This window comes from Odocoileus virginianus, chromosome 24 (assembly GCF_023699985.2).
Source record: "Odocoileus virginianus isolate 20LAN1187 ecotype Illinois chromosome 24, Ovbor_1.2, whole genome shotgun sequence".
NCBI classification, from domain to species: Eukaryota; Metazoa; Chordata; class Mammalia; order Artiodactyla; family Cervidae; genus Odocoileus; species Odocoileus virginianus.
In genome coordinates this window covers 52,270,003-52,297,514 of record NC_069697.1, presented here as the reverse complement: position 1 = coordinate 52,297,514, position 27,512 = coordinate 52,270,003, and the positions used below count along the sequence as shown (strand labels likewise).

The window sequence follows — 27,512 nt, the reverse complement described above, 5'->3', positions numbered from 1 at the left end:
CAAGATGGCGCTCCCCGTTGCACGCTCGCTGTGCCTGTGCCGCAGGGGAGCCAAACGATTGGGGGTTGCCGCCGCGGAAGCCCGCAGAGGTAGGATTCTATCCTTTTACTCTCTCTTACGTCCAAAATAGTTTCCGTCTGATATTCCTGGAGCCCGCGGGAGAAGCAGCCCCAGCCCCTTCACTCATTCCCGTCCTCCACCTGCGTTCCAAACGCGGGACACTCTGGTTTCTTTAAATTACGCGGCTTCTCCAGTCCGAGTTTTTCGGCTCCTCGGGCTGCCCGTACTAAAGCGCCCCCGCTCTCTTGTCCGCTCGACATTCTGACTCTTCCGTGTTTCCTCGTGGTTTGTCTGCCTGTTTGACATCGGCTTGTATACGTTCTAGAGTTCTAGTTCACGTCACCATCCGGTGTTTTTGCTCTGCCCGCAGGCATCAGTTTCAAATTGGAAGAAAAGACAGCCCACAGCAGCCTGTTACTCTTCAAAGGTGACACAGGTGTCAAATACGGCATGGTGGGATTGGAGCCCACAAAATTAGCCCTTAACGTGGAACGCTTCCGGGAGTGGGCAGTTGTGCTGGCAGACACAGCTGTCACCAGTGGCAGGCATTACTGGGAGGTGACAGTGAAGCGCTCCCAGCAGTTCCGGATAGGAGTGGCAGATGTGGACATGTCTCGCGATAGCTGCATCGGTGTTGACGATCGTTCCTGGGTGTTCACCTATGCTCAGCGCAGGTGGCACACCATGTTGGCCAACGAGAAAGCCCCAGTTGAGGGCATGGGGCAGCCAGAGAAGGTGGGGCTGCTGCTGGAGTATGAGGCCCAGAAGCTGAGCCTGGTGGATGTGAGCCGGATTGCTGTGGTCCACACACTACAGACAGATTTTCGGGGTCCAGTGGTGCCTGCCTTTGCCCTTTGGGATGGAGAGCTGCTGACCCATTCAGGGCTTGAGGTGCCTGAAGGGCTCTAGTATGTCTATGACTGGAGTCCCTAATCACTCTCTTGTCCTGCCTCCTGCTCCAAGTGTCTGAAACCTTTTAACTGTGCCCGAAGAAACCGCTGGCTCCCAAAATTCAGTGACGGGTCCTCTGTGCAATATTTGTCATCTTCCTTTCTCCTACTTTGTGAAAGCTAGGCATATGGCCCCGCTCTCCCCTCCCCAAACCACTGCCAGTTTCCTAGGCTACTCTGAATGTACCTTCTCTGACTTGCATCCTTCACTCTCTCTGCCTCCCTGTGTCCCCGTCTTTCTCAGACTGTATTCAGTCCTGGGGGTCTCACCCTTCAACTGTCTGAATTTCGTCACTGCGCTACCTCTCCCTCCCTTTGCCCACATGTAACTCGTTTGTTTTGGGGGCTCTACCTTAGTCTTTCCAGAGTAAATCCTTTCTACCTCTGGCTGGAGAGTGGTGCCGAGTGACTTGGCCCTTTCTGTATAGCACGTACAGAGTTTGGGCTCTGGCTCCCTCGGGAAGTGCTTTACTGACTGTGTCAGGATGAGAACAGAGCCCTCCTTCCCTAATGCCTCAGTGTTGAGACCCGGCCCCACACAGCTGCAGGGCTCCTCACCCTGAGTCCGTCTGCCTCAACCTCTGATAACCTGGTCATCTGCTGCAATCACTGGGCCAGTTACAATCATGCCCAAAGGGGAAGAGACACGTGGGGGATGTTGAGGGAATTAGTGCTAGAAACTTTTTTCTCCAGGCGGTCCATCTTCATTTCAGCCACAGTTTGGACTTCCAGAGCAAGGAAGGAGGCCTGAGGTCTTACACAATTCACTTGGGGGTTTGTTCAGACCCAAGCAGTTGCCCCCACTTGGCAGCGGAATACACTTAATCTAAAGCAGTATTTGGGATTGAGGAAAACCTAGTGGGGTATGTATGTGAAATATGTATTTTTTTGGGCTCTGTCTGACCCTGTTCCACCTTACTCTACAATACCTTTATGATGGTGATGCAGCTGGGTGGCCCGAGGGGAGAAAGAGAAGGACTGGGTCTGGCAAAAATAATTTGTGTGATTAAAGTTTATTTGAGCACAAAATACTTCCTCTGTCTATAAAATTGCTATTAGCAGTAGCAGCAGCCCTTCTGGCCAAGGGGGAAGTCTCCAGACTACTAAAGCCCGGTACATAGCTCCCTCTTCCTCTGTGTATATATACACGTGTAGGGTGGCTAGAGCCCCTCCGCTGGACACTCTCAGAATGGCTTCTTCGGAGAGAAGAGGGGACCTGTGTGAAGACCTGGGATGATCTGGAGCGGGCTAAGCCATTAGCCTGTGCTAGAGGAAGCCCACAATCTTTGCAGGTAGCTCACTGCAGGGGTCCACAAAGGCACTTCTCTGTACTTTCTGCCAAGGGAATGGGGTATTTCGACTCTTTCACAAAAAGCACTGGCCTCAGCCCTGGTCTCCACTGAAGCCGCGCGGCCCTCCGTGGCATGTTTGGTGGCTGTATGTTAAGTCTGTGGCCGGCTTGTGCTGCTTCTTGGGCAGGGACCGTGCGTGCCCCAGGCTCACACCATGCTCTCTAAGTTCTCTTTGGACAGGGCCTCCGCGGCAGCCTCGGCCCAGGTCTCAGACGGTGTGTAAGACTCCTGGTAGTCTCGCAGCAGTCTCGCCACCTCCAGGTGGTTGAACTGCACCGCATCGTCCAGGGGGGTGTTGCCCCACCTGAGAGGAACCGAGACCGCCCTAGTTACACGCCTGACCGGTGGCCGGAGCGCAGAGGTGGGGAGGTTGCCGCCCATTTTCTGTACCCCCCCCAACTTTAGCTCAACCCCACTCACCTGTCCTTGACAAAAGGATTCACTTTGCAGGCCTCAATCAGGAATTTAACAACTTCAGTGTGTCCTAGGAACATGGGCAGAAGGAACACGAGAGGGTACAGATCCTAATGCTGTGGTGTTAGCACGAGTGCAGAGTCTGAACTGAAAGGGGCGGGGGAAAGGCTTCTTCCCAGTTTTGCTCCCTGCAGCACCCAGTAACAGCCTGCACGCTGAAGGCCATCCACACAAAACTAGTTGTTGCCTCTGTAACCTTGAGGGCACACGTAATAGGGGGTACTCTTGGTACAAAAGAAAGGTCTTGGGATCTGCTTCCCCTCTTATTTTTAACCTTCAGATACCTTCAGCGGCGGCAACGTGCAGGGCGGTGCGGGAGTCATAGTCTTTCTGCTCCATATCCATGGCCGACAAGGCAAACCTAAACGGGAGTAGAAAGTAGCTGGTGTTGCCCAGATCAGCCCGGAGTCACTGGTAGCCTTTCTCAAGTGGGGTCAGACTGGATGAGTTCCAGAAAAAGCAAGACAGAGCTTAGGACGAGATCTGCGGACTCTGCACAGTCTGTGTTGTCTATCTGATGAGACTGCCAGCTCCTGTCAGGTGGGCGTGTGATGGTTCCGGGAACATCACTGCCTACCTGTAGAAGGTGCCCAGGACTGATCCATTGACGTTGGTAGTCAATTTGAGGCAAGGTCCTTACCGACCTCCTCAGACTCTGCTTTTATCACCCAGATTAATCACAACAGTGACTATCATTAATTAAGTCCTTATCACATGGCAGTCACTGTAAAGAGAAAACCTCCTTTAAATACAGTCTCTGACCATTCAGTCTGACTGTGAGGCTGAAGCACTTAACTATCTGGCTATGTGGACGGCTGATGAGATCTCTGACTAGGAGTACTTCATTGTGTTTATTTGGTCAGAGTAGAAGTACCTTCGAAGAGCTGAGACATCTCCACTAGAGGCAGCAAATAACAGGTTGACCACAGTCTTGTTCTGGAAAACAAATCAGACCCGCCTGAAATGACTGTGACTTTGAACCCACCCACGCCCAGCTCTTCCCTGTCAGCCTCCCTCAGGGGTTAGCCTTAGGGGTTAGCTTAGCCTAGGGTTTTACTGAAGTGCTACTTAACGTTCTTCTCTCAAACAGTCTCATGAGTCCCCCCCCCCCCCCCCGGGTCTTCCTTACCCGGACTTCTCCCCCTTCGCGCCGTGGGTCTAATTTCCGAGCGCAGTGCCTCAGGTTATCGTAGTTGTGGAAATTGAAGAGAGACACCAACCTCTAGAATTGTAAGGCAAGGAGACTTACTCCCTCCCTGCACTTAGGAGGAGATCGAAATTGCTTTATTTTCTCATTCAAAAATACGAAGTACTATATGCAAAGTAACTTACTTGGCAGAAGTTGACCCCCCTATAGCTGTTCCCCAGCTTGTCCAGTGGAGGTGACAGACACATCATCCCCATGACGCTGGGCACCACCAGGAGGATGGCTCCTGACACAGCTGATTTGGCCGGCAGGCCCACCTTGGGGACAAAGTTGGAACTGAGGATGAGCCAGAGATGCCCCAACTCTGGGTTAAGTTAGCCAATCCCAAATGACTGCATGGGCAAGGCCACGCCCATCTCAAACTGTTGGCTTGTTAAGTGCCTTTTCTTATGCCTGTCCTCCCCTCCCCTCTTTTAAATTTGTGGCTTCAGTAAGGAACCTATCTACTCTGTGCCTGAAGCTGTCTTAGAGCTAGGACAAAGCCTGTCAGTTAACTGACATTCTGGTGGTAGGAGGTAGACAATAAACAGGTAGACAAAGGCAAAAATAATCACAATTAGGATAACACTGGAAAAAGAGCAGGGTGCTGTGACTGAGGATGAAGTGGGAGGGAGGGAGGGATGTATCCAGGGGAGAAGTGGGCGGTCAGGAAGGCCTCTCTGGAAGTGACTGCCTGTATGAGACCTGAAGAGTCTGCAGCCGCGTGAAGGGTGGCGGAGGAGTGCTGCTGAAACTGTACGCGCCTGGGTTCGTGCGTTGGAGGGGCCTGCTGTGTTTGGCGAAGTGCCCTGAGGACTCCCGGCCTGAACTGCCCGGCTGGAGGTTAGTGAGAGGCAGGAACACAGGCCCCCCTCCACCTTCAGAGACTCAGCGCCTCCCCTTGGCTCTGGGCTCGTGACAGTGGATGCAGGGCCAGAGGCACTCACGTGGAAGGCAAACTGGCCCGAGAAGTCGTACATGCCGCAGGAGTGCATGAGGCTGAGGGTGTTGCGCACGGCCTCGGCGCTCAGCACGCTCTCTCCGGTGATGGGGCAGATGCCGCCATTGGCCAGAGTGGCCGCCATGACGCTGCCCGACTCACAGGTCACCTCCACGGAGCACAGCTGCGGGGCCGGGGCGCAGGTGAGGCTGGGCGTGGGCCCGCGCGCTGTGCTCGGACGTGTGGAGCGGAGTTCCCGACACCCTGACCCCTCAACACACGGCCCCGTGTTTCTGAAGGGCCCCAGCACCCCTGGTGACCCTCCCGTGGGTCACAGGAAGGAAGGCGGTCTGTCGTGTTCCCTCGGCCCTGGGCTGATGGCGGCGTTTGCTCACCTGGAAGTAGAGATCAAGGGCAGCCATCATGTCCACCCCTTTAGGAAAGCACTGCGAGGAAGGAGAGGAGGGAGCCATCAGCAGTCCCCCACGCTGCCGCCGTCCGCAGCCCCCCGCCCTCCCGCCGGCCGCAGTCTCCAGGGGCCTTCTCGCCCGCCTCTCCCGGTTACCTTCTTTTCCTTTAGATAATACCCGATGGCATAATTCCGATCCCCCGTTTCCTTCTCTGACTGGAATCTGAAGCAGACACCCAGTTTAGTAGTGGACATTTGAAAGATGGGTGTGAGGAGAAGGGGGAAAATACCTTCCCTGAGAGAGAAAACTAGATGGCACACGTCAAACTAGGTCAGCCCTTTCACAGATTCTCCCAGCGGTTCTGGAGGAAATGTCCGCGCCTAAGCCAGCGCTGGGCCCAGCGTTATGGTGAAAAACAACCAAACCCCATGGCGTGGTCACCTAGCCTAGGAATACGGCGTTTTTGGCTTCGTGAAGCTTGGCAAGAAAGGGCCCAGGTGCAGACTCACGCTGTCTTTCACATTAAGTACTAAACAGAAATGGAACAAATTCTTTTACAAAGCAAACAAATGTCGAGGATGGGGCAGGCAGGAAGCTGGGAGGTCAAAGTTCCCCTGGGATCCCTTCCTCCTAGCATTCTCTCTGTCCTCCTTGATTCACCATGTCCCACCCCCCGACGGCGCCCCCCAGCAGGTGTGTACACACACTCAGAACCCCCCCCACACACACATTTAGCCAGTCCTGTGGACAGGGCCTTACGTGGCATTGCTGAAGCCCATGTATTCATTCCCAGCCATTTTGTTCAGATATTGCAAGACCTGGAAGAGAAGTGGGCGCATGAGAGGCGCCCCATGCACGAAGGCCCCTAGTGAGCACACGCGGGCTTCTGCGCGCCTCAGGCCTCATCCCAGCAGGCAGTCTGAAGGGCCGCCTCCCTGACACCAGATGCCCGCACTTCTGGAAAGAAGGCTTCCAGTACGGGCTGGTGCACCATCAAAGTGGGGTTAGAGCCAGGCACCGGGGCGGCTGGAGTGGACACCGCGCCACGGAGAGGAGCAGCCAGGGGCTCAGCAGAGAGGGAACTTACAAAGTCAAACTTTTCTGCTATGTTACAGTCCATCTGCAAGGCAATGGAAAGAGCGGTCAGTGTTCTAAGCCTAGGAGGCTGACAGGGAGGCCCAGAAGGACCTAGCGGAGACAAACTGTTAGACTGATTTTGCTACTTGGCAAGTGTTGCATTGTACAATGGCTTTTTTTTTTTTTATACAGATTTTTTGTATCCATGTCTATGTAGTGATTTTAAAACCCATTTAGAGTTTATGATCAAGTAATGAGCCCAGATACTTTCACCCCATCTGTGAGCCTCACCCGTCCCTGAGTTCCACTCCCATCTCCATTCTCAACGCCAGTCCTCATCCCTCACTGCCAGTTCCATGTTCCTGCTTCCCGTTCGGTCCCCAAGCCCCGCCCCTGCTCCTGCGCCCCATCCTCATTGCTTATGCCCCTACTGGAGCCTTACTCTCCTATCCCTGACGCCCACAGCCATCTCCGAGGCTGGAGTGAGTGATAGGGAAGGGAGGAGGTTGTGTGCTGCAAACACTGTAATTCTCAACTGTATAAACCATATTGATAATTGAAGTAAAGTGAAAGATTTTAGCTGAGGGTCACGTCACTAGGGCCTGTTTAGATGGGAACGGGATGGGGCAGGTCCCAGATACAGGGTTGTAGACAGAGTGATCCCAGAGCGAGGGGAGAGCCTGGTCCCCGCCCCAAACCTCCAATTGCTTCCTGTCCGTGTCAACTATAGTGTCAACACGGCAGGAACTCTGACACCCGCGTCCCTGGGGGAGGGCTCCTAACACCACCTTCCTCGGGAGGGGCTGTGATTGGCTCTGGATTGTTGCTGCCCACGTGGCTCTTGGGTGCTTGCTCAAGCCCTGGGAGGCCTACAGGTGACAGGCTGGCCTGACATCCTTGCTCAAGGCCAGCTCACAGCTCCAGGTGACGTGAGTAGCTGCCCTGGTCTGGCCATTCACCCTTCTTTCCTGTGTCCCTCACCCAGAAGTGGCCAATCAGTACCCAAAAGAGCTGTCCTCCCCTTGTGTCTGGCATTTGGCCCGTGGTCCTAGGCTGGGGTCAGGACCTGCTGTCTTCTCTCTGGGCCAGGAAGCTCTGGGCTCCAGACTCATGGGTGGGGGCAGGGCTACAGTTCCTCTTACTAATGTCCTCAGCATATTTTATGAGTCCCTGCTGTGTCTTCACTGCCTCCTGGGCACCCTCAAAGGAATCAAGGGAGAGTCTCCCGGGAGAGACAGGCAGATATGAAGGAGAGAAGAACAAGGTGAGCTAGAGAGCAGTACCTTCCAGAAGCAGCAGGTAGCACTGACCTTGATCAGGGAGCTCACGACAATGGCGCCAGCATTGACCATGGGGTTATGGGGGATTCCTGGGGAAACACAAACCACCCAGAGTCTTATCAGCCCCTGAGTAAAACCTTTACAGCCTGCCCCCTCTGCAGGGTAGATGGGAAATGTTTCTTTGCTGGGGAGGACGGCGTGACAGAGCTGGGCAGGAAGGGCAGAGGACTTCCCTGGTGGTCCAGTGGTACAGAATCCCCCCACCAACGCAGGGGGCACGGGCTGGATCCCCGGTCTAGGAAGACTGCACATGTCACAAGGTAACTAAGCCCGAGCGCTGCTGCTGCTGAAGACGGAGTGCCCCAGGGCCGGTGGTCCGCAAGGGAAGCCACCGCCCTGAGGACAGCGCGCTGCAGCTGGAGCAGCCCCACGCGCCTCACTAGGGGAAGTCTGCAGAGCAGGGAGGACCTACTGCAGCCAAAGATGAAAAAGGAAGGGCAGAGCAGCACAAGCCCTCGGGGCAGGAAGGGACAGGAGGGGGCGGCGGGAGCCTGGCCTGGGCCCGGGGCGCTCACCTTCCTCGTTGAGGGAGAGCGTGTTGTAGCGCAGGCCGCTGGGCTCCTTGCCCACGAACCTGTGCACGTAGTCCGTGCCCAGGGTGCTGATGGAGATGGCGTAGGTGAGGGGCTTCACGCAGGACTGCAGGCAGAAGGGGACCTTGGTGTGGCCCACGGAGTGCCTGGGGGCAGACGGGCCGTGACGGGCTGGCCCCGCTCTGCGCCGGCGCCCACGCCCGCCCGCGCCCGCTCCTCACCGCTGGCCATCCACGGTGCACAGCGAGACGCCCCACAGGCCCGGGTTTGACTTGGCCAGCTGAGGGATGTAGGCTGCCACCTGGGTAGGAGCGGGCAGAGAAGACAGAATGGAGAAACGGACGTGGAGCGGGGGACAGAGCCGAGGTTCAGATCAGCAGAATCTTTTAGACAAGAGCTAAAATTCCGACTTCTGCAGGACAAGAGGGTTCCCTCCTTCCTGGTGTTCCTAGAGACACCGAAGCCTTAAGTCCTAGGCCTTACCCTTCTGCAGACCCACTCCTATAGAGACAGCAGTAAAGTGCATAAAAGGTATCAAAACAAAGAGAATACTGTGTTAGCTCTCCTTTCTATTCTTAGGCTCAACCACCCTATGGTCTCTGTCAAAGTTCTGTTGAACCCTTATGTCAGTTGTCTCCATAAAAACATCAGATTCCCTCACTTGCTCTAGAAATCACAGGTAAAAATACATAAAGCCCTTGTCCCCCACTTTTAGAGGTTCTGCTTCTCATCTCTTGTCAGTTGGGCTTCCAGCGCCAGGAAACCCCCGAGAAGCAAGGTATACCCGGCCCAGCGCCCCGGCCCTCACCTTGCCTCCAGTGAGCTCTTTGGCATCCTCAAAGATGCGGTCCACGTGGTTCGTGAACTCCTCAAAATCAGGAATGACAAACTTCTTTCGGAAGGCCTGAGTCAGTAGCACAATGTTGCTGCTCACACACCTGGATCCCAGACATGATTGGGTTAGAGGGCTGGAGAGACACAGCTGTGACTCATGTGGAGGCATGGGGCTTGGGAATAAAAAGTGTGAGTGTGAGTGGTCGTCGGGTTCAGGACCAACAGCTGTGTCCCCTTTGGTCTATCACTGGATCTTTCTGGGTCTTGTTTTTATGCCTCTAAAATGAGGGCTGTAATGATACGTAAAGATATTCCAAGACATAATGTCCTGGGATGGGAGGAAAAAAAAACATGAATAATCTGTATAGTAGGTCAGTTTTATATTTTAAATCTTAAATGTTTACATGTGTATATGGATATGCATAGGACATTACCTAGAAGATACCTACTAATCTGTTTACTTCTGGAAAAAGGGACTGGGATCGGGAGAGAGGGAAAAGAGAACATGTATTTCTCTGTTGTTTGAATTTTTTAAATAAGTATAGGCATATTCATGTGTTGCTTGTGTAAGCAGTAACTAATAACATTAAGTGAGGGGTTGACTTGAATCCCTAGGATCCCTCCCGGCAGTTAAAGTCTGTGTCCCCAGAACAGTTTTGAGAGGGGGTGCCCTTGTTTCCTGGGCCCTCACTTTCGGAAGAGATCTCGGTCCAAGAGGCCACCACTGTTGGACTCTCGAACCATGCGGCGCATCAGGCTCATGCAGTCCCGGAGCCGGGGATCTGACGTCTGCAGTCCGGTGGCCTTCAGCGCCTTCCGGGGAAAGAAGCTGGGTAAGGTCAACTACAAGGACAACAGTCCAATCCTAATCATTGTCCCCAATAGATAACAATGAACTCAACCCCAATTACTACAACAGGTGGAACAAATGGGTTTTCAGACTAAGAAAGGATGGAGCATAACAATTTTGAAGGCTAACATGGGTTTCCCGCCCCTTTTCATCAAGGCAGCTGGTTTCTGTCCCCTAGCTGGGACAGCCTAGGCTATCTGCTATCATCAGCTGGTTTTCATCCTCATAATGAAGCCACCCATTAGCTGCCTTGTACCTGTCCTACCTTCCTTTTCCCAGTTTCCAGAGATCCTAAGGGACTAGTATCCTGAGCAGGTGGAGGGGAACTTACAGTGGTGAACTTGTGGATAGGGATTCGTTCCTGTCCCTCGGCAACCGTGTAGAAGAGCAGGTCACCCAGACGGGACAGCATGCCACTCTCTGAAGAGTCACTGTTTGGAGGCAGAGATGGGGAGGCGGACAGGGACCTGAGCACTGCACCCTGATGCTCCTGCTCGAACAAGGGCTGATCAGCAGGGAGGTGTCCCTGGTCTACACTCCTCCCTGAACCATCTGATCTACCCCTATAATTCTAACCTTCACCTCTGTCCTGTTCCCCAGCTTTCTTTTGTTCCTAAACTTCAGATATACGTTTCTAGTTGCCTCCTAAATAACTGCATTTCTAGATGTACCATAGCACTGCACACTCAGCATGTCCAAGTCCGAGGTCATCTTGCCCGTCTCCCTCCCTCTGATCCTCCTGTTGTGCTTCCCACTTGGATTCATAGTGTTACCACTTACCCACGGGCCAAGCTGGAAACGTGGAATCATTTGGACGATCCCCATACCTTACACCCATAACCAAACCGGGATGAATCTATCAAATCCACATGCTTTTCTTCTCTCCCCCTCTGCTGGAATAGCGTAGTAGAAAGTACAGAAAGTAGAAAGTATTGCCCCATAACAGCTGTGTGATCTTAATATGAATAGTAAGTCAGGTTATTGAACACAGCTGGACCTGCTTCCTCATCTCTGAAATAAGGGTTTAATATCTGTCTCACATGGGTAATGTGAGCTGTAATTTCAGCGACATTCCATGAAAAGCTTTCACAAAGCAGATGCTCACTGGCTCCCTATTTGTCCGTTACACATTCTCTTGCAACCCGCTGTTCACAGTGTGACAGTTATCTTTCTAAAACTCAAATATTATTTCTTTAATCAGACCTTTGATAGCTCCCTAGTACCTACAAAGTAAGTTCTATTTCTTGGTATGGCATTAAAGGTTCTTTAAAACCTGCCAACATTCCTTTCCTACTTTCTACCATGCCCCACACTCCAGTTATGCCAGGAGTAATATTAAATAAAAGAAGCAAGCTGAAGAACACTGTTTATACTACATTTACACCATGGTACTACAGTATGGTATCACTATATATTACGGGACAGGTAATGAATATGGGGCTCCCAAAGGGGCTAAGGCACTGTCAGGATTCCTGGCCTTTGTTGTGTATACTGAAACTTCTGCATGGAAAGACCTTTTCCTCCTTCACCTGCTCATGCTGCTCATCCTACAAGGCCCGTGTCGAATGTTATTACCTCTAAAGGCTTCCCCAGACGCCTAGATTTTGCTTATGGTGCTGGTATGACACAACATACCATCTTACTGACGGAAAACAGTCCTCCCCCTCTACTGTCTTGCCTTCTTCGGTTTTTTTGGAGGCAGGGCTGGGCCAGGCAGCGTTCGGGATGTTAGTTCCCCTACCAGAGATACCAACATATATTTGTTGATATTTGCATAGAATATCTCTAGAGGGTTGTACAAGATATCAATTACAGATGTCTCTGTGAAGCAAAATTTCCTAAGAATTTACTCTAAGACATAATTGAACAACTGCATAAGAATATGTGGTAACCAAACTGAAGATTGGTTAAATAAATTAGGGTATCTCAATACAACGGAATCTTACAATGACAAAACAGCAGCCATTAAAAGGACAATATCATGCATGCACACATTAAATCATATTAAAAGCTGTTTATAAATGGAAAAGATAGGCTATCAAAGAATAGGAATACTATGATCCTACTTTTGTTAAATTTTTATATATCCATATATAGCATATAGTATATATGTGGATATAAATCATTATATTGAATACAGATGTATGGTTACCTCTAATATTGGGACCTTAATTTTTTCCTTGATACTATATTTACCTTGTTTTTCTTTAATGATCAGAAATAAAGCTAAATATTAAAAAACAAAACAATAACCTGAATTACGGGCTTTTCCTCTTGGCTGCCCTTCTTCTCCACCAAGAACATGTTCCCCTCATGGTGCCACCTTCCCAGAGCCCATCCCCCTCCATGCCCTCAACTCCTGCCCAAAGGAGGGTCAGTCCAAGGCCTTTACCAAGAAGTCTCTGGGCATACAGGCAGCAATAGGTAGGAGAATCAAGTTTCCTAAGAACACTTCCAACTGTAAATCAGATACTCCAGCTCCACACACACACCACTTCTATTACCTGAGCCACAGGATAAGGAAGGAGGTGTGTGTGTGCAGGAACCAGGGATGTCTCTTGCTCCCCATCCCACAGAAAATGTGAGGGTGAGGGAGATTAAACCTCTTCTCTATCCCACCACTATTTCTCTCAAGGTGACTATTTGGGAAAAGTTTGGATGGAGAGTAGACCGGGAGACAGAAGGTTTATTCTTTACAGTTTAAACATTCTGTGTCTCCTTGAAAAGAGGCTGATGTATAGCATAGTAACAATTCTTACCAATAATAAATTGTTTAGTTGCTAACTCTTGTCTGACTCTTTTGCAACTCCATGGACTGTAGCCCGGCAGGCTCCTCCGTCCATGGAATTTCCCAGGCAGCAACACTGGAGTGGGTTGCATTTCCTTCTCCAGGGGATCTTCCCCACCCAGGGACAGAACCGGAGTCTCCCGCGCTGGCAGGTGGATTCTTTACCACTGAGCCATCAAGGATAAATAGATAAAGCTTACTGAATGTTACCTGTCCAACAAGACAGGGGGCTTCCTGGGTGGATCAGACGGCAAAGAATCTGCCTGCAATGTGGGAGACCTGAGTTTGATCCCTGGGTTGGGAAGACCCCCTGGAGATGGGAATGGCTACCCACTCCAGTATTCTGGCCTGCAGAATTCAACTGACACTCCAGGACAGGAAATCCAGTGGTGGTGAGGTAGAGGACAGAGTGGTCTGTCTGGTTCCTTTAATTATAGTGTGCATGTCTTGATGATTGCCATTAATAGATGTCAATGACAGGGAAGTTGGTTCATTTCTTATTCTTGCTATAAAAGAGCAGGGGCTACCTGCATAGTGTCTGTGTTGGCTTCTGGGGACGATAAAATTTCCTGCTCAGTCTGTTTCTGCGTGTGGAAGACAAGAGGCTCATCCACCAAACGTTCCTGTGTCGTTGGGGAGCGAGGTTCAGCCTCTAGGGCTGAGTAAGAGACCACAGGACGGAAACACCTTAAAGTAGGGAGCCGCCTGAGCAGCACCTTTAATGCTACTGGTTCTGGTTTGGGAGATCTGCGTCTTAGGATCTTCCCCTCCATTACAGATTTTCCTCCTTCAAAAACCAATCGGAGAACTACCCTTATTCTAGATTAGGGAGTCCTGATTACGCACACAACACATACGCAGACGACATACGCACGTATCTGCGTACCAATAACACTTGAGCATCACACATTACATGCCTAAACACAGGCCACACACAGATCCAAGTACACCAGGACACGAGGCAGGCTGTTCCACACCCACGCATCCCCGAAAATACACATGAGGATCAGGGGAAAAAGGGGGGTGAGGATGGGCAGTGCTCACACGGCACTCAGAGACGTGCACCAAGCAACACTCCGCGCCCACCAGCATTCCCAATTAAGTACGCACCTTGGATAGGCACCATCCCGAGCGCCGACCTGCCCAAAAGCCCTCCCGGGCGGACGGCGCGTTACCGCCCGAGCGTGGCGGACCCAAAGCCCCAAATCTAATGGAAAAGGCATCGCAGGCCAGTAAGCGAGGAGAGGAGAAGGGAGACGGGAATAGGACTCGGAAGCTAGCGGGAGCCGCAGTGGGAGTGGAAGCGAGCCTGTCCCTTGCCCCTGTCCCGTGAGTCTTACTGGTCCTGGTGCTGCGTCTGAAGGCTGTGCGGCGTCTCCCTGCCCTGCGCCGCCGGCTCACTGAGGTGGTGCCGGGCACCCCAGCCAAGGAGAGGGTTCTGGCTCAGGTGACCCCAGCCTCCCCGCCGGCAGTAACTGCCGGCCCTGCTCAGCGAATTCTGTAGAGCCTTGATGGAGCGCATCCCCCCAGCTCGCCGCCCGCTCGGCCAGAGCGCCCAGGGCGTCTGAAAGGTGGTTGGAGCGAGGGGCGGAAGAATCGCGGACCAGGTGGAGAGAGCTCAGGGATGGAGAGCAGTGGAGAGGGGAGGCCCGGTGGGTGGGGCTGGCCCAGGAGGAGGGGCCGGTCTCTACAAGGCTCGGACCCGGCCAGGTGCACCCAATTCCCCCGACACAGGGCATCGCGGAGGCGCGCGCGCGGGCGCAGAATACCTGGCGGGGGGCGTCTACCCGCCGGTGAGAAGGGGGCGGGGCTCGAGAATTGGGATGGACAATGCCCAGGTCCAATCATTGAGAAAGTTAAAAAAAAAAAAACCTGGGGGCGGAGATAAGATGAGGCTACCCAATGAAAGCAAGGCGGCGGGCCGTCCGTAACGGCGGACGGATTCCTTCGCGCCCCGCCCACTGCGGATAGCGGTACCTGCGGGCGCTGAGGGCGGGAAAGCCGAAGCGGGGGCAGTTGCGAGGGCCAAGGACGCGGTGGCGGTCAGGACGATGGAAGTCTCGGAGAGAGGGGAGAGCGGTACCCCTTTTCACTCGGATAAGAGTGAGCCCTGTTCAAGAGGCCTCTTAAGTGACCTTCGACATTCGAAGGCCAGAACCCGCCCTCGTAGTGCGGCATCGAGGCGGAACGCCGCGTCTCCAGCACGTGGTGTTGGTGAGTGAGGACTCAGATGGCCGGAAATTACCCCGGCTGGAAACATCCCGCAGCGCTTAAGTGAGATCAGTGGGCGGAGGAAAGATCCGCCTAGGTTGCTAGGGTGCCTGGGTTTTTGTTTTATCTCTACTACTTAGTGGCTGTTTAAGATTTAGGTGCTCTTAAACATTTTATAAACCGTTAGGTGCTCCCGAAATTTTATTTTATTCAGTTGCTTGCCTCTGTATTCCTCACGGTTAGGAAAGATGTACAAAAACAATTTTGAAAACTAAGCACATTCAGAAATTTTATCATTTGCAACAAGGAGAGCATTCGCCTGTATCATGACAGCATTTAGTAGAAGCTCATGGAAATAATAACTCTTATGGTGTGTCAACCACTTTATATAGTCTCCCTCCTTACCAGAGACCTAAAGAATAGCTGTAATTAGTCCCATTTTGCAGATGAGGAAACTAAGACTCAGAAATTAAGATTTTCTTTGGGGAGGGGGGACCGGGATGGGGAATACATGTAAATCCATGGCTAATTCATTTCAATGTATGACAGAAACCACTGCAATGATGTAAAGTAATTAGCCTCCAACTAATAAAAATAAATGGAAAAAAAATAAGATTTTCTTTGACTCAGATAACCCCTCTAATAGGTACCAGGATTGGAAATCAGACTCAAGTCTCTGACCTCAAGGCCCTCTCCACCGTGCAGCCCTTACCAAATTTAACCATTGATTTATCCCAGGAAATTACCTCTTTGCTGAAGGAAGATTTGACCAGTATGATACACTACTAAGAGTTGGTTAGAGGCTCACTCTATCACAGAATGTCACTAGCTTTCCTTTTTGTTTTTGGATTAAAATGAGCATCAAGGGTAACTGTGGGGAAAGAAATACCAAAACCATACCCTGGTGTGTTCTGTGGAAAGGCAGTTCTCCTTTGGCTTGGTTACGGTTGGAATGTTATTTAGTTTGAAACCAAGCAGAGTGACCTCTTGTTTGTTTTTTCTCTGCTGTCGTCATTCCTTAACTGCCCTATCCCTTCTCCTTTAGGTAGGACTAATTCAGGGACTCCAGCATACCCTGGCTGCCTTACTAATGACTTTGCCCATTACTTCTTTTTTTATTATTATTTTTATTTGGAGGATAATTGCCTTACATTGTTGCCTATTGATTCTTTAAGAAAGTTCTGGGTCTTAATACACTTAGTGTAAACTTGAGCCACCATTGATTTTTCCAGATGTAGTAGGCTAATTTTATCCTTATTTCACAGGAATGTTATTTCTCTGAAGCTTTTTGAGCTGTCAAGAAAAAGATGACATATGTCAGGGCCTTTCTAAACATTACCTAGAAGGTATTTGCTTCTTTTTATTTCCTAGCCCCTGCTCTTTTGAATTAGCTTTAATGATAATCAGTAATAAGTTCCTCACTCTCTTTCTCCCCAGTTCTCTCAGATAGTGGGAACTGGTTGGGCAGTGAAAAAAATCTACTGGTAGAAGGGGAGGTTCTTTTCACAGAGACTTTGGACTCTGCATAGAGTTCTTTGGCTTTTGGACTGATTGTTCCACTATAATGTAGCCACTTTTGCATGAGGATGACCGGTGACTTGAGAAGCCTACGGCATTTAAGAAGACACAAGTTTGTCATTCTAGGTGGTTAGAGTTTGGCAGTGTCAAGTTCTTTTTCTGTTTCTGATTAGAAAAGGTCCTATCTAGTTAAATCTCTGCAGAGGTATTCGCCAACTGTGACATGGCCAGCTAGATCTGACTTTTCACAAGTGAAGGAAAACTTTCAGGTATCTCTAATAGTAGATTTTTAAGTCAGTCCTTGGTTGTGCTAAAGTTTTGTGGTATAAGGAGAACGATTTCGAGTTTTTAAAATCAGAAAAGCTGTATCTTCCATGGTACAAAATTACAAACTTGATGCTTATCTTTGGAGGATGTTTATTTGTTATGATTTAGAGACTCTCATTTGTTCTACTCTTAGACTGTAGTTAGAATCTCAGTCCAAGTGAAAGATTATTTCATATAAGTTATTTTTTCATTAGTGTTTGTTCTGCTAATGTTGCTTTCAGTTCAGTTCACTCAGTCGTGTCTGACTTTTTGCAACCCCACGGCCTGCAGCACACCAGGCTTCTCTGTCCATCACCAACTCTCAGAGCTTACTTGAACTCTTGTCCATTGAGTCAGTGATGCCATCTAGCCATTTCATCCTCTATCGTCCCCTTCTCCTGCTTTCAGTCTTTCCCAGCATCAGGGTCTTTTCCAGTGAGTCCGTTCTTCCCATCAGGTGGCCAAAGTATTGGAGTTTCAGCTTCAGCATCAGTCCTTCCAATGAACACCCAGGACTGATCTCCTTTAGGATGGACTGGTTGGATCTCCTGGCAGTCCAAGGGACTCTCAAGAGTCTTCTCCAACACCACAGTTCAAAAGCATCAATTCTTCAGCACTCGGCTTTCTTTAGTCCAACTCTCACATCCACACATGATTACTGGAAAAACCATAGCTTTGACTGGATGGACCTTTGTTGGCAAAGTAATGTCTCTGCTTTTAAATATGCTGTCTAGGTTGGTTATAGCCTTTCTTTCAAGGAACAAGCATCTTTTAATTTCATGGCTGCAGTCACCATCAGCAGTGATTTTGGAGCCCCCCAAAAAATAAAGTCTGTCACTCTTTCCACTGTTGCCCCATCTATTTCCCTTGAAGTGATGGGACCGGATGCCATGGTCTTAGTTTTCTGAACATTGAGTTTTAAGCCAACTTTTTCATTGTCTTCTTTCACTTTCACCAAGAGGCTCTTTAGTTCTTCTTCGCTCTCTTTCATAAGGATGGTGTCATCTGCATATCTGAGGTTATTGATATTTCTCCCGGCAATCTTGATTCCAGCTTGTGCTTCTTCCAGCCCAGCGTTTCTCATGATGAACTCTGCATCTAAGTTAAATAAGCAGGGTGACATTATACAGCCTTGACGTACTCCTTTTCCTATTTGGAACCAGTCTGTTGTTCCATGTCCAATTCTAACTGTTGCTTCCTGACCTGCATACAGGTTTCTCAAGAGGCAGGTCAGGTGGTCTGGTATTCCCATCTCTTGAAATGGAGTAGCCATCATAGTCAACAAAAGAGTCTGAAATGCAGTACTTGGCTGCAATCTCAAAAACAACAGAATGATCTCTGTTCATTTTCAAGGCAAACCATTCATTATCACAGTAATCCAAGTCTATGCCCCAACCAGTAATGCTGAAGAAACTGAAGGTGAAGGATTCTATGCAGACCTACAAGACCTTCTAGAACTAACACCCAAAAAAGATGTCCTTTTCATTATAGGGGACTGGAATGCAAAGGTAGGAAGTCAAGAAATACCTGGAGTAACAGGCAAATTTGGCCTTAGAGTACAGAATGAAGCAGGGCAAAGGCTAATAGAGTTCTGCCAAGAGAACGCACTGGTCATAGCAAACACCCTCTTCCAACAACACAAGAGAAGACTCTACACATGGACATCACCAGATGGTCAACACCGAAGTCAGATTGATTATATTCTTTGCAGCCAAAGATGGAGAAGTTCTATACAGTCAGCCAAAACAAGACCAGGAGCTGACTGTGGCTCAGATCATGAACTCCTTATTGCCAAATTCAGACTTAAATTGAAGAAAGTAAGGAAAACCACTAGACCATTCAGGTATGACCTAAATCAAATCCCCTTATGATTATATAATAGAAATGAGAAATAGATTCAAGGGATTAGATCTGATAGACAGAGTGCCTGAAGAACTATGGACAGAGGTTTGTGACATTTTTCAGGAGGCAGGGATCAAGACCATCCCAAAGAAAAAGAAATTCAAAAAGGCAAAATGATTGTCTGAGGAAGCCTTACAAATAGCTGAGAAAAGAAGAGAAGCAAAGGGCAAAGGCAAAAAGGAAAGATATACCCATTTGAATGCAGTGTTCCAAAGAATAGCAAGGAGAGATAAGAAAGCCTTCCTCAGTGATCAATGCAAAGAAATAGAGGAAAACAATAGAATGCAAAAGACTAGAGATCTGTTCAAGAAAATCAGAGATACCAAGGGAACATTTCATGCAAAGATAGGCTCAATAAAGGGCAGAAATGATATGGACCTGACAGAAGCAGAAGATATTAAGAAGAGGTGGCAAGAATATACGGAAGAACTGTACAAAAAAGATCTTCAGGACCCAGATAATCATGATGGTGTGATCACCAATCTAGAGCCAGACATCCTGGAATTCAAAGTCCAGTGGGTCTTAGGAAGCATTACTACAAACAAAGCCAGTGGAGGTGATGGAATTCCAGTTGAGCTATTTCAAATCCTAAAAGATGATGCTATGAAAGTGCTGCACTCAATATGCCAGCAAATTTGGAAAACTCAGCAGTGGCCATAGGACTGGAAAAGGTCAGTTTTCATTCCAATCCCAAAGAAAGGCAAAGGCAGAGAATGCTCAAACTACCACACAATTGCACTCATCTCCCTTGCTAGCAAAGTAATACTCAAAATTCTCCAAGCCAGGCTTCAACAGTGTGGGAATCGGGAACTTCCAGATGTTCAAGCTGGATTTAGAAAAGGCAGAGGAACCAGAGATCAAATTGCTAACATCCGTTGGATCATCAAAAAAAGCAAGAGAGTTCCAGAAAAATCTACTTCTGCCTTATTGACTATGCCAAAGCCTTTGTGTGGTCCACAACAAACTCTGGAAAATTCTGAAAGAGATGGAAATACCAGACCACCTGACCTGCCTCCTGAGAAACCTATATGCAGGTCAGGAAGCAATAGTTAGAACTGGACATGGAACAACAGACTGGTTCCAGATAGGAAAAGGAGTATGTCAAGGCTGTATATTGTCACCCGGCTTATTTAACTTAGATGCAGAATTCATCATGAGAAACGCTGGGCTGGAAGAAGCACAAGCTGGAATCAAGATTGCCAGGAGAAGTATCAATAACCTCAGATATGCAGATGACACCATCCTTATGAAAGTGAGCGAAGAACTAAAGAGCCTCTTGATGAAAGTGAAAGAAGAAAAGAGTGAAAAAGTTGGCCTAAAACTCTGTTCAGAAAACTAAGACCATGGCATCCAGTCCCGTCACTTCCTAGGAAATAGATGGGGAAACCATGGAAAGAGTGACAGACTTTATTTTTTTGGGCTCCAAACTCACTGCTGATGGTGACTGCAGCCATGAGATTAAAAATGCTTGTTCCTTGGAAGAAAGGCTATGACCAACCTAGACAGCATATTAAAAAGCAGAGACATTACTTTGCCAACAAAGGTCCATCCAGTCAAAGCTATGGTTTTTCCAGTAATCATGTGTGGATGTGAGAGTTGGACTAAAGAAAGCCGAGTGCTGAAGAATTGATGCTTTTTATTTATTTATTTTAATTGATGCTTTTTATTTTTTTTTAATTGATGCTTTTTAAACTGTGGTGTTGGAGAAGACTTTTGAGATTCCCTTGGACTGCAAGGAGATCCCACCAGTCCATCCTAAAGGAGATTAGTCCTGGGTATTCATTGGAAGAACTGATGCTGAAGCTGAAAGTCTAATACTTTGGCCACCTCATGCAAAGAGCTGACTCATTGGAAAAGACCCTGATGCTGGGAGGGATTGGGGGCAGGAGGAGAAGGGGAGGACAGAGGAGGAGATGGCTGGATGGCATCACCGACTTGATGGACATGAGTTTGAGTAAGCTCTGGAAGTTGGCGATGGATGGGAGACTTGGGGTGCTGCAGTCCGTGTGGTCGCAAAGAGTCAGACACAACTGAGCGCCTGAACTGAACTGAAGAATTTCCCACAGTTTGTTCCTATCCACACCGTAAAAGGCTTTGGCGTAGTCAAAAGGAAAAGTAGATGTTTTTCTGATGCTCTGTTGCTCTTTAGATGATCCAGTGGACGTTGGCAATTTGATCTCTGGTTCCTCTGCCTTTTCTAAATCCAGCTTGAACATCTGGAAGTGCATGGGGATTTTCCGTTGTTCTGTTAAGATATCATATTACATTAATTGGTTTTTGGATATTTAACCAGCCTTGGGTTCCTGGAACTAACTGCAGTTGGACATGGTGTTTAAACCTTTTTTTATATGTTTCTGAATTCAGTTTGCTAATATTTCATTGAGGTTTTTTATATCTACATTCATAAGGAATATTTGTGTATAGTTTTTTCCTTATGATCCCAATCACTTTTTAATTTAATGATTTTTAGTACCCTTTGATAATCGTTGCCCAGACCCACTGCTTCACTAGGGTTTTCTATCATTCTGTATTTATTATTTTGAATTCTTGTATGAATAAGGACTTTGCTTCATCGACTATTCAGCCATTCAGGGATACATTTCCTATAGAAAAGGTGGCTGTATATCTGATTTGTTTCCCTTTACTTGCCAATCTATAGAATGATAAATTGGTTCCATAATGTCAAAAGTGATTAGAGTTTTAAAAACTGCTATGAATTTGAACAACTGTTTACATTCTTGCAATTTTTATTCTTTCTGATGCTCAAATATCCCATCTCTGGATAGTGGGAGTCCCCTGAAGTTGACTCTTGAATCCTTTGACACAACCCCAGTAGTTTTTTTCTTTTTTTGATGGTTGACAAATCTTAACAGTAAAAAAAAAACTTCACACTTGTGGACTTCCCTGGTCCACAAAGACCCATTTCAGTACAAGGAACGTGGGTTTGATCCCTGGTTGGGGAAGTTCCGCGTGCCTCAGGGTGTGGCCCAAAATTAATTAATAAATTCAAAACAACAACAACAGCAGCAAGAGCTTCACACTGTTTATGATAGGAGAGTCAGTGTTTCTCTACTGAATAATTAAAAGAAAATTACCTGGGACCTTACAGGACTTCTCATGCACACTAGGTTTGTTGTATATCTTGGCTAGGACTAGCTTGCTGCAATCCTTAGTGTCTGACCGAAAGTTAGCAACAGTAATTTTTGCACGATTCGCATAGTAGATTCCTGAACATTACTTCTCCTGAAATAAAATCAGGAAATAGAATTCTATTACGCTTAGTTTTAGAGATGGTTTATGACACATGTCAATTCTATGATTCTGATGTTGCCTTTTCAAAGATGTGAAATACTCGGAATACTGGCCCCAAATAGCTGAGATGCATATGAAAGAAATTACTTCAGCAAGCCCAGACTCCTGCATCTTTTTTTTTCCATTTATTTTTATTAGTTGAAGGCTAATTACTTTACAATATTGTAGTGATTTTTGCCATACATTGACATGAATCAGACATGGATTTACATGTATTCCCCATCCTGATCCCCCCTCCCACGGGCTCCTGCATCTTCCCTAAAATAGAAAAGCAATAAATTCCTTAACTTGAGAAACCTAGTTTTTCTTAATTAACAATAATCTTTTGATATTCAGACTACTTGCCCGTTATTGCAAACTTCCGTATAACCCTGACTCCTTCCTCCGCCGCCTCTGAGCAGTTCTGTCAGTTACTTGAAATGGCTGTCTCCTGGGCTTGAAGTCCTAAAAATTCCCTCCAGATGAAACATTACTCAATTTTTAAGTTGTCACTATTTTTAAGTTGACAGAGGGTAAAAGTATATGTCCTTTTGCTTAACAGTGCGAAAGGAGACAATGCTATTTTACATTTCCACACACAATATGTGACAGCCTTTCCACCACACACTCTGCCACAGTCTGTTGTCAGGCTTCTGGATTTTTGCCAGTCTGGTGGGTGAGAAGTGGTATCTCCAAGTAATTTTAATTTTATGCTCAACAACACATTTTAATAAGTTAATGACAGTCTACGTTAACATATAAAGAAAGAAATTTGCCATTAGACATCTAAAATTTAATGATTGGCTCTGATCCTCAACCTGCAGGTTATTTAGTTAGATTTGTGGTAAGAAGTAAGATGGATTTGTTAAAACAACTATTATGTTAATAAAATATTCAATTAAAAAAAGATGGATTTATTATCCTCAACATGGCAGAGTAAATAATCAACTATGGTCTCATACTTGGAAAATGTTTTATAATCAACAAAGTACTTTTACAGTCATTATAATTTGACTGTCATGATTATTCCTGAGAAATAGGACAGGTGCTATGCTCGTTTTGTAGGAGGGGAAACTGATTGAGATTTTCCAGTTTTAACACAGCAAATGATAGAGCTGGGTTTAAATTTCAAATTTCTGATCTACCTATATACAAATTCTGTCTTTCTCTTCCTCGTATTTGCTAAAGAATGCACGACCTATATTACCCAGGAGGTGGCAGTGCTCTCTTAATGTTCATTGAGATTCTCTTTCACACTGGAGACACTTAAAAGAAATTGAGAATGGAGAATTGTATTCTTCCAGCTGGTATTCTTGAGCATAAGTTATGTTTAGGCGTTAAAGATAAAAGGATGAATAAAGTTGGTGTCTGCTTCCTAAGAAGTCACCATGTAAGTACAAGAGTTGGGGCAGTAAGTAGAGTTAAAAGCCTACAATATTGTGCATAAAATGCTATGGGAATACGAATTTATAGTGGGGCTTTTGGGTGGTGTCTTTTATGTGATGATGGGGGTATAGTTTATCTAGTACACAGATGAGAGGCACAGGTAAATTCTAGCTTTCTGATCTCCTAATGACAACCCCCCCCAACACACACACACAAAAACCCACAAAAGGAAAATCATATGCATTGTAAATGTAAAGGAAAAAGCTCCTAAATGTCCTAATGTGCCATTCCGTCACTGTCAACACTACATTCAGTATTTTTAACATCTTTTCAGATGTAAATTTAGTGTTGAAGTTTATTCCATTTGTTCAATAACCAAATTTTTTTTTTAAGTGGTGTGTGTGTTTTCACATGTGTATCCGAAATGTGTGTGTTGAAATGGTTTCTCATTTATCCTGCTTTAGGGTGCTTTTATTTTTTCAAATTAACTAGTTTTTTGTTTTTGGCTATGCTGAGTCTTCACTGCTCCACGAGAGGCCTCTCTCTAGTTTCTGTGAGCAGGGTCCCTGCAGCTGAGTGTGAGGGCTTCTCTGCTGCAGAGCGTGGGCTGCAGGCTGAGCGGGTTCGGTAACCGGCTCTTGGGCACAGTCTCAGGAGTTGAGGTGCGCTGGCTTAGCTGTCACGTGGCGTGTTGGATCTCCCCGGGCCAGGCATCGAACCTCTGTTCCCTACATTGGCAGGAGGTTTCTTAACCCCTGGACCCACCGGGAAGGTCCCAGGGTGTTTTTACTGCTGCTTCTGTCTACAGGAGCCGTTTCTGTAAGCCCCGCCTTTTCCCCTGTAGACTGCCAGAGGACAGGGGAGCAGCCAGCACAGAAACCTCGCGTTTGTGCGTGACTCGAGAGAGTGTTGGCTTTATAGCATCTGGGCATTTTACATCCACGAAGGAGAAATTAGGGTTCCACTCTAGACAGTTTCCTTTCTCCTCTTTTCTTCTAGAAAGGGATGAAGGAGATCCTTTTCAAGAAGCAAGCTCTCATGGGGAGGTTGTCACTGCTGACAAATATTTTTAAATGTTAATTTAGCCAGATACTGTTAAATACCGGGGGTATAATAGGGTACACAAAACAGTCACAGTCCCTGTCCTCATCAAGTCTGTGATTCTGGCAAAACTTCCTAGTGACTAGTAACCTCTTAAATAATGTATATTGATGTTTTAGAAGCCACTTCTTATGTTCACATCTTCTTGTGTTTCATCTGAGAGCTTCAGGTTATGGTACAAATTATCCCTGAGAGGAAAGCAGAATTCAAACAAATTATCTTCTAAATATATAATGAATCAAACTTCAGGTAAAATCTTGAATATTTAATGAGCAGCACTTCCCAACAACTGTAGTTTTCTATAAATCTTCTGGTTTGCATTATAGGTTTATCCCTAGAAATATCCTCCATTGTGCAGTTTAGGAACAGACTGAAATATTAGATATCTCTGCTACTTGAGATGGAGTTGATTTGAGGGAAACAGTTGAACTTCCACCTCTGGAATCAGGATTATTCCTTTATTAATTATGACCCCAAATATATATTTATCAGAATTTTTACAATCAAATCACACTGATACGGGAACAATGCTGAATTAAGACAGGAAGTCTGGATTCTGATGTCAGATATTATTTGACTCCCAGGACCTTATGGAAGTGAGTTTACCTCTCTAGGTTTTTTTTCCTATCTGAAAATGAGACAGTTCAAAGGAAAGGAGGTATCCAATTCACCAATGTTCTGACTCATTATCATCCTTACTACCTTACACTTTTTGCAGTGTTGGATTTAATCACATGAAATTACCAGTATTTGACTATTTGAAAAGATTCTATGTTTAACGTACATAACCAGCCATTTCATTTGGTTCAGTCTAATTGTTGAATTCAGTTGTGGGCTTTTATTGTGATTATCTGAGTTATTTATTTTAGGGAAAGCTGAAGCTAAGCAAAATTAATGTCTCAAGGGTGAAGGAAACATGCATTTGGAGACTATAATATTACCTATCAATGCAGTCCATTCTGGGTATCCATAGAATCCAGTCTAGTCTTTTCTTTCTATATTATGCTAATTTTCTGCTCCATGAATGCTAGATAATTTGATTGCTGTATTTCTTTAGTGTCTGGCAAAGGAAAAGTTACTTGAAAGTTTTGTTAGGGTTTTCTCTGTAATAAGTTTTGGCCAGAAGTATCTTATTATGGAAGAGGAGAATATACTATAAGCACTGATATCCAGGGTATGAGTTAAATAATTCTTCAGAGTTGCCTGTCTTTTCCCTCTCTTTTCTATGAGTTATGTCAAGGAGTTGAAAGGGCGAACTTTCTCAATTTTTAGTTTTAGACCAGTTTTGTCATTTTGTCTTTGCATCCTACATCTGAAGGGGACAGGGCTAAGTTTTTCTAGTTGTTTGATGCAGATTATTAAATATTCCTGCTTGAGTAAGCTGATGTGTTAAACTCCCCCCCCCCCCCCACTTCTTGAGGCATTATTCATCTCTTTATCATTAAATAAATTGAACTTTTGGGTCTTTTGGTTTTGTCATTACTTAGACTTTTGGATGCAGAAGTTTATCAGTGAGAGGAAAGATAACCCAGAGAGAATTTTTTTTAGTTCCCCAACCAGGGTAAAACCCAAGCCCCCTGCAGTGGAAGTGCAGACCACCAGAGAAATCCCAAGACCTCTGACTGCTCTACATGAGACACTTAAAGCTGTTGTTTTGTTACTGAGTTCATGCTTGTACTGCTTGTAACAGGACAGGCCAATAAATCGAGAGACAAGTTGTTGAGGCAGAGAATAGTGACTTTATTTGGAAAGCCAGCGGACTGAGAAGATGGTGGACTATTGTTCCAAAGAACTGTCTTACCCAAGTTAGAATTTAGGCTTCTTTTATACTAGAAGGGGAGAAGGGATGTGGTTGGTTGTTACAAACTTCTTGGGGTCAGAATCCTTTGTTCTTGCATCTGTCCTCCTAGGTCAGGTTATATTGTTTCTGTGTACCTCCAACATGAGGAATGTTTTTCCGTTCTGTAGCCTTTTAAATCTCTACGTGTGTACCTGCAACATGACGAATGTTTTTCCGTTCTGTAGCCTTTTAAATCTCTGCGTGATGGAAAAGTGTTACGCCTTAAAAGTCAGAACCTTGGAAATGGGCCGTTCTTTATATTTCAGGCTGTAGGCAGCATTCTTAACTTGCAGCAAAAGCAACAGAATACAAAGGTTAACCTAAAGACAGACCCAGTATGGAGTCAGGTTTGTTCTTCCCTGTTACAGTTTTTCTGGAGAAATCACATACTAGTCTATATAGAATCTGAAGTGTAGGTATCTCTTTCTGAGAGATGTTCCAAATAACTATTTTACTTTTTCCCCTCAGAAAAACTCTTGGATGCTGGGCCCAAAAGAACCAAGAATTTGAGAGGCATCGACTAAATCTAGAAAAATGTAAGCAGTCATAATTGGCAAAGCAGATGGGGGGAGTGGGTATCAAAGTAAACACATCGGAAGAAACAGGATTCTTCCTCTTCTCATACACTTTCTGAATCTAACCACAGAACTCCATCACCTCTGTCACTTCCATAAGATTCTATAACTTTCCTTGCTTTATTTATTTTAAAGATATTTATTTAGCTGCACTGGGTCTTAGTTGCGGTGAATGGATTCTCGTTCCCTGGCCAGGGGTCAAACCCGGGCCCCCTGCATTGGGAACACAAAGTGTCAGCCCCTGGACCATCAGGGGAGTCCCTGCCTACTTTAAAAATACACTTGCCGGGGACTTCCCTGGTAGTCCAGTGGCTGAGACTCTGCAGTCTCAATGCAGGGGCCTGGGTTCCATCCCTGCCTGGGAACGAGAGCCCACACACTGTGAGCAACTAAGCTCTTGAGCCACAGGCAGCAAGTCCGTGGGCCCAACAACAAGTCCTGCAGGTGGCAAGCAGGACCCGACACAGCCTAACAATGAAAACATATATATATATATATAAAATAGAACTTATTTAATTGGATCCTTCTTTATCTTCCTTCTGATACTGTCTACTTTTAGAATGGCAAAAAGGTGTTAAATTTTAGGGT

The 27,512-nt window shown here is 46.9% G+C and overlaps 3 protein-coding genes across 12 annotated transcripts in view; 2 read left to right on the top strand and 1 right to left on the bottom strand.

Annotated features, from left to right (window-relative positions):
• The first annotated feature begins 4 nt into the window (after positions 1-4).
• On the top strand, positions 5-2,039 carry SPRYD4 (SPRY domain containing 4). The gene is made up of 2 exons (XM_020884129.2): positions 5-89; positions 431-2,039. Exons 1-2 carry the CDS (start codon positions 5-7, stop codon positions 967-969), a joined length of 624 nt encoding a protein of 207 aa, XP_020739788.2. The 3' UTR covers positions 970-2,039.
• RBMS2 (RNA binding motif single stranded interacting protein 2) overlaps positions 10-27,512 on the top strand; it is a 93,361-nt gene continuing 65,858 nt past the window's right edge. For 2 of the 7 annotated variants that reach the window (XM_070454783.1, XM_070454782.1), the window contains exons 1-2: positions 14,743-15,008; positions 26,818-26,885. The gene's annotated coding sequence lies outside the window, so the exon portion shown is untranslated. Of the gene's footprint in view, positions 90-14,742; positions 15,009-16,270; positions 16,352-26,817; positions 26,886-27,512 lie in introns of those variants that run through there. The other 5 variants (XM_070454780.1, XM_070454778.1, XM_070454777.1 and 2 more) reach the window with 4 other exon arrangements.
• Positions 2,005-14,579, bottom strand: GLS2 (glutaminase 2). Of its 4 annotated transcripts, none has more exons than XM_020884126.2 (19): positions 14,135-14,579; positions 11,642-11,743; positions 10,338-10,437; positions 9,848-9,969; positions 9,131-9,260; positions 8,544-8,623; positions 8,305-8,468; positions 7,760-7,818; positions 6,460-6,492; positions 6,132-6,190; positions 5,528-5,594; positions 5,358-5,408; positions 4,970-5,146; positions 4,169-4,300; positions 3,966-4,058; positions 3,711-3,772; positions 3,121-3,197; positions 2,783-2,846; positions 2,005-2,666 (listed from the first exon to the last, which is right to left on the bottom strand). In XM_020884126.2, the coding sequence occupies exons 1-19, from the start codon at positions 14,314-14,316 to the stop codon at positions 2,510-2,512; spliced, it is 1,911 nt and encodes a 636-aa protein (XP_020739785.2). In that variant the 5' UTR covers positions 14,317-14,579; the 3' UTR covers positions 2,005-2,509. The 4 variants fall into 4 exon arrangements, with proteins under 4 accessions (XP_020739785.2, XP_070310876.1, XP_020739786.2 ...); XM_070454775.1 differs by lacking the exon at positions 14,135-14,579 and adding an exon at positions 13,905-14,128; XM_020884127.2 differs by lacking the exon at positions 11,642-11,743 and having other exon boundaries at positions 14,135-14,578.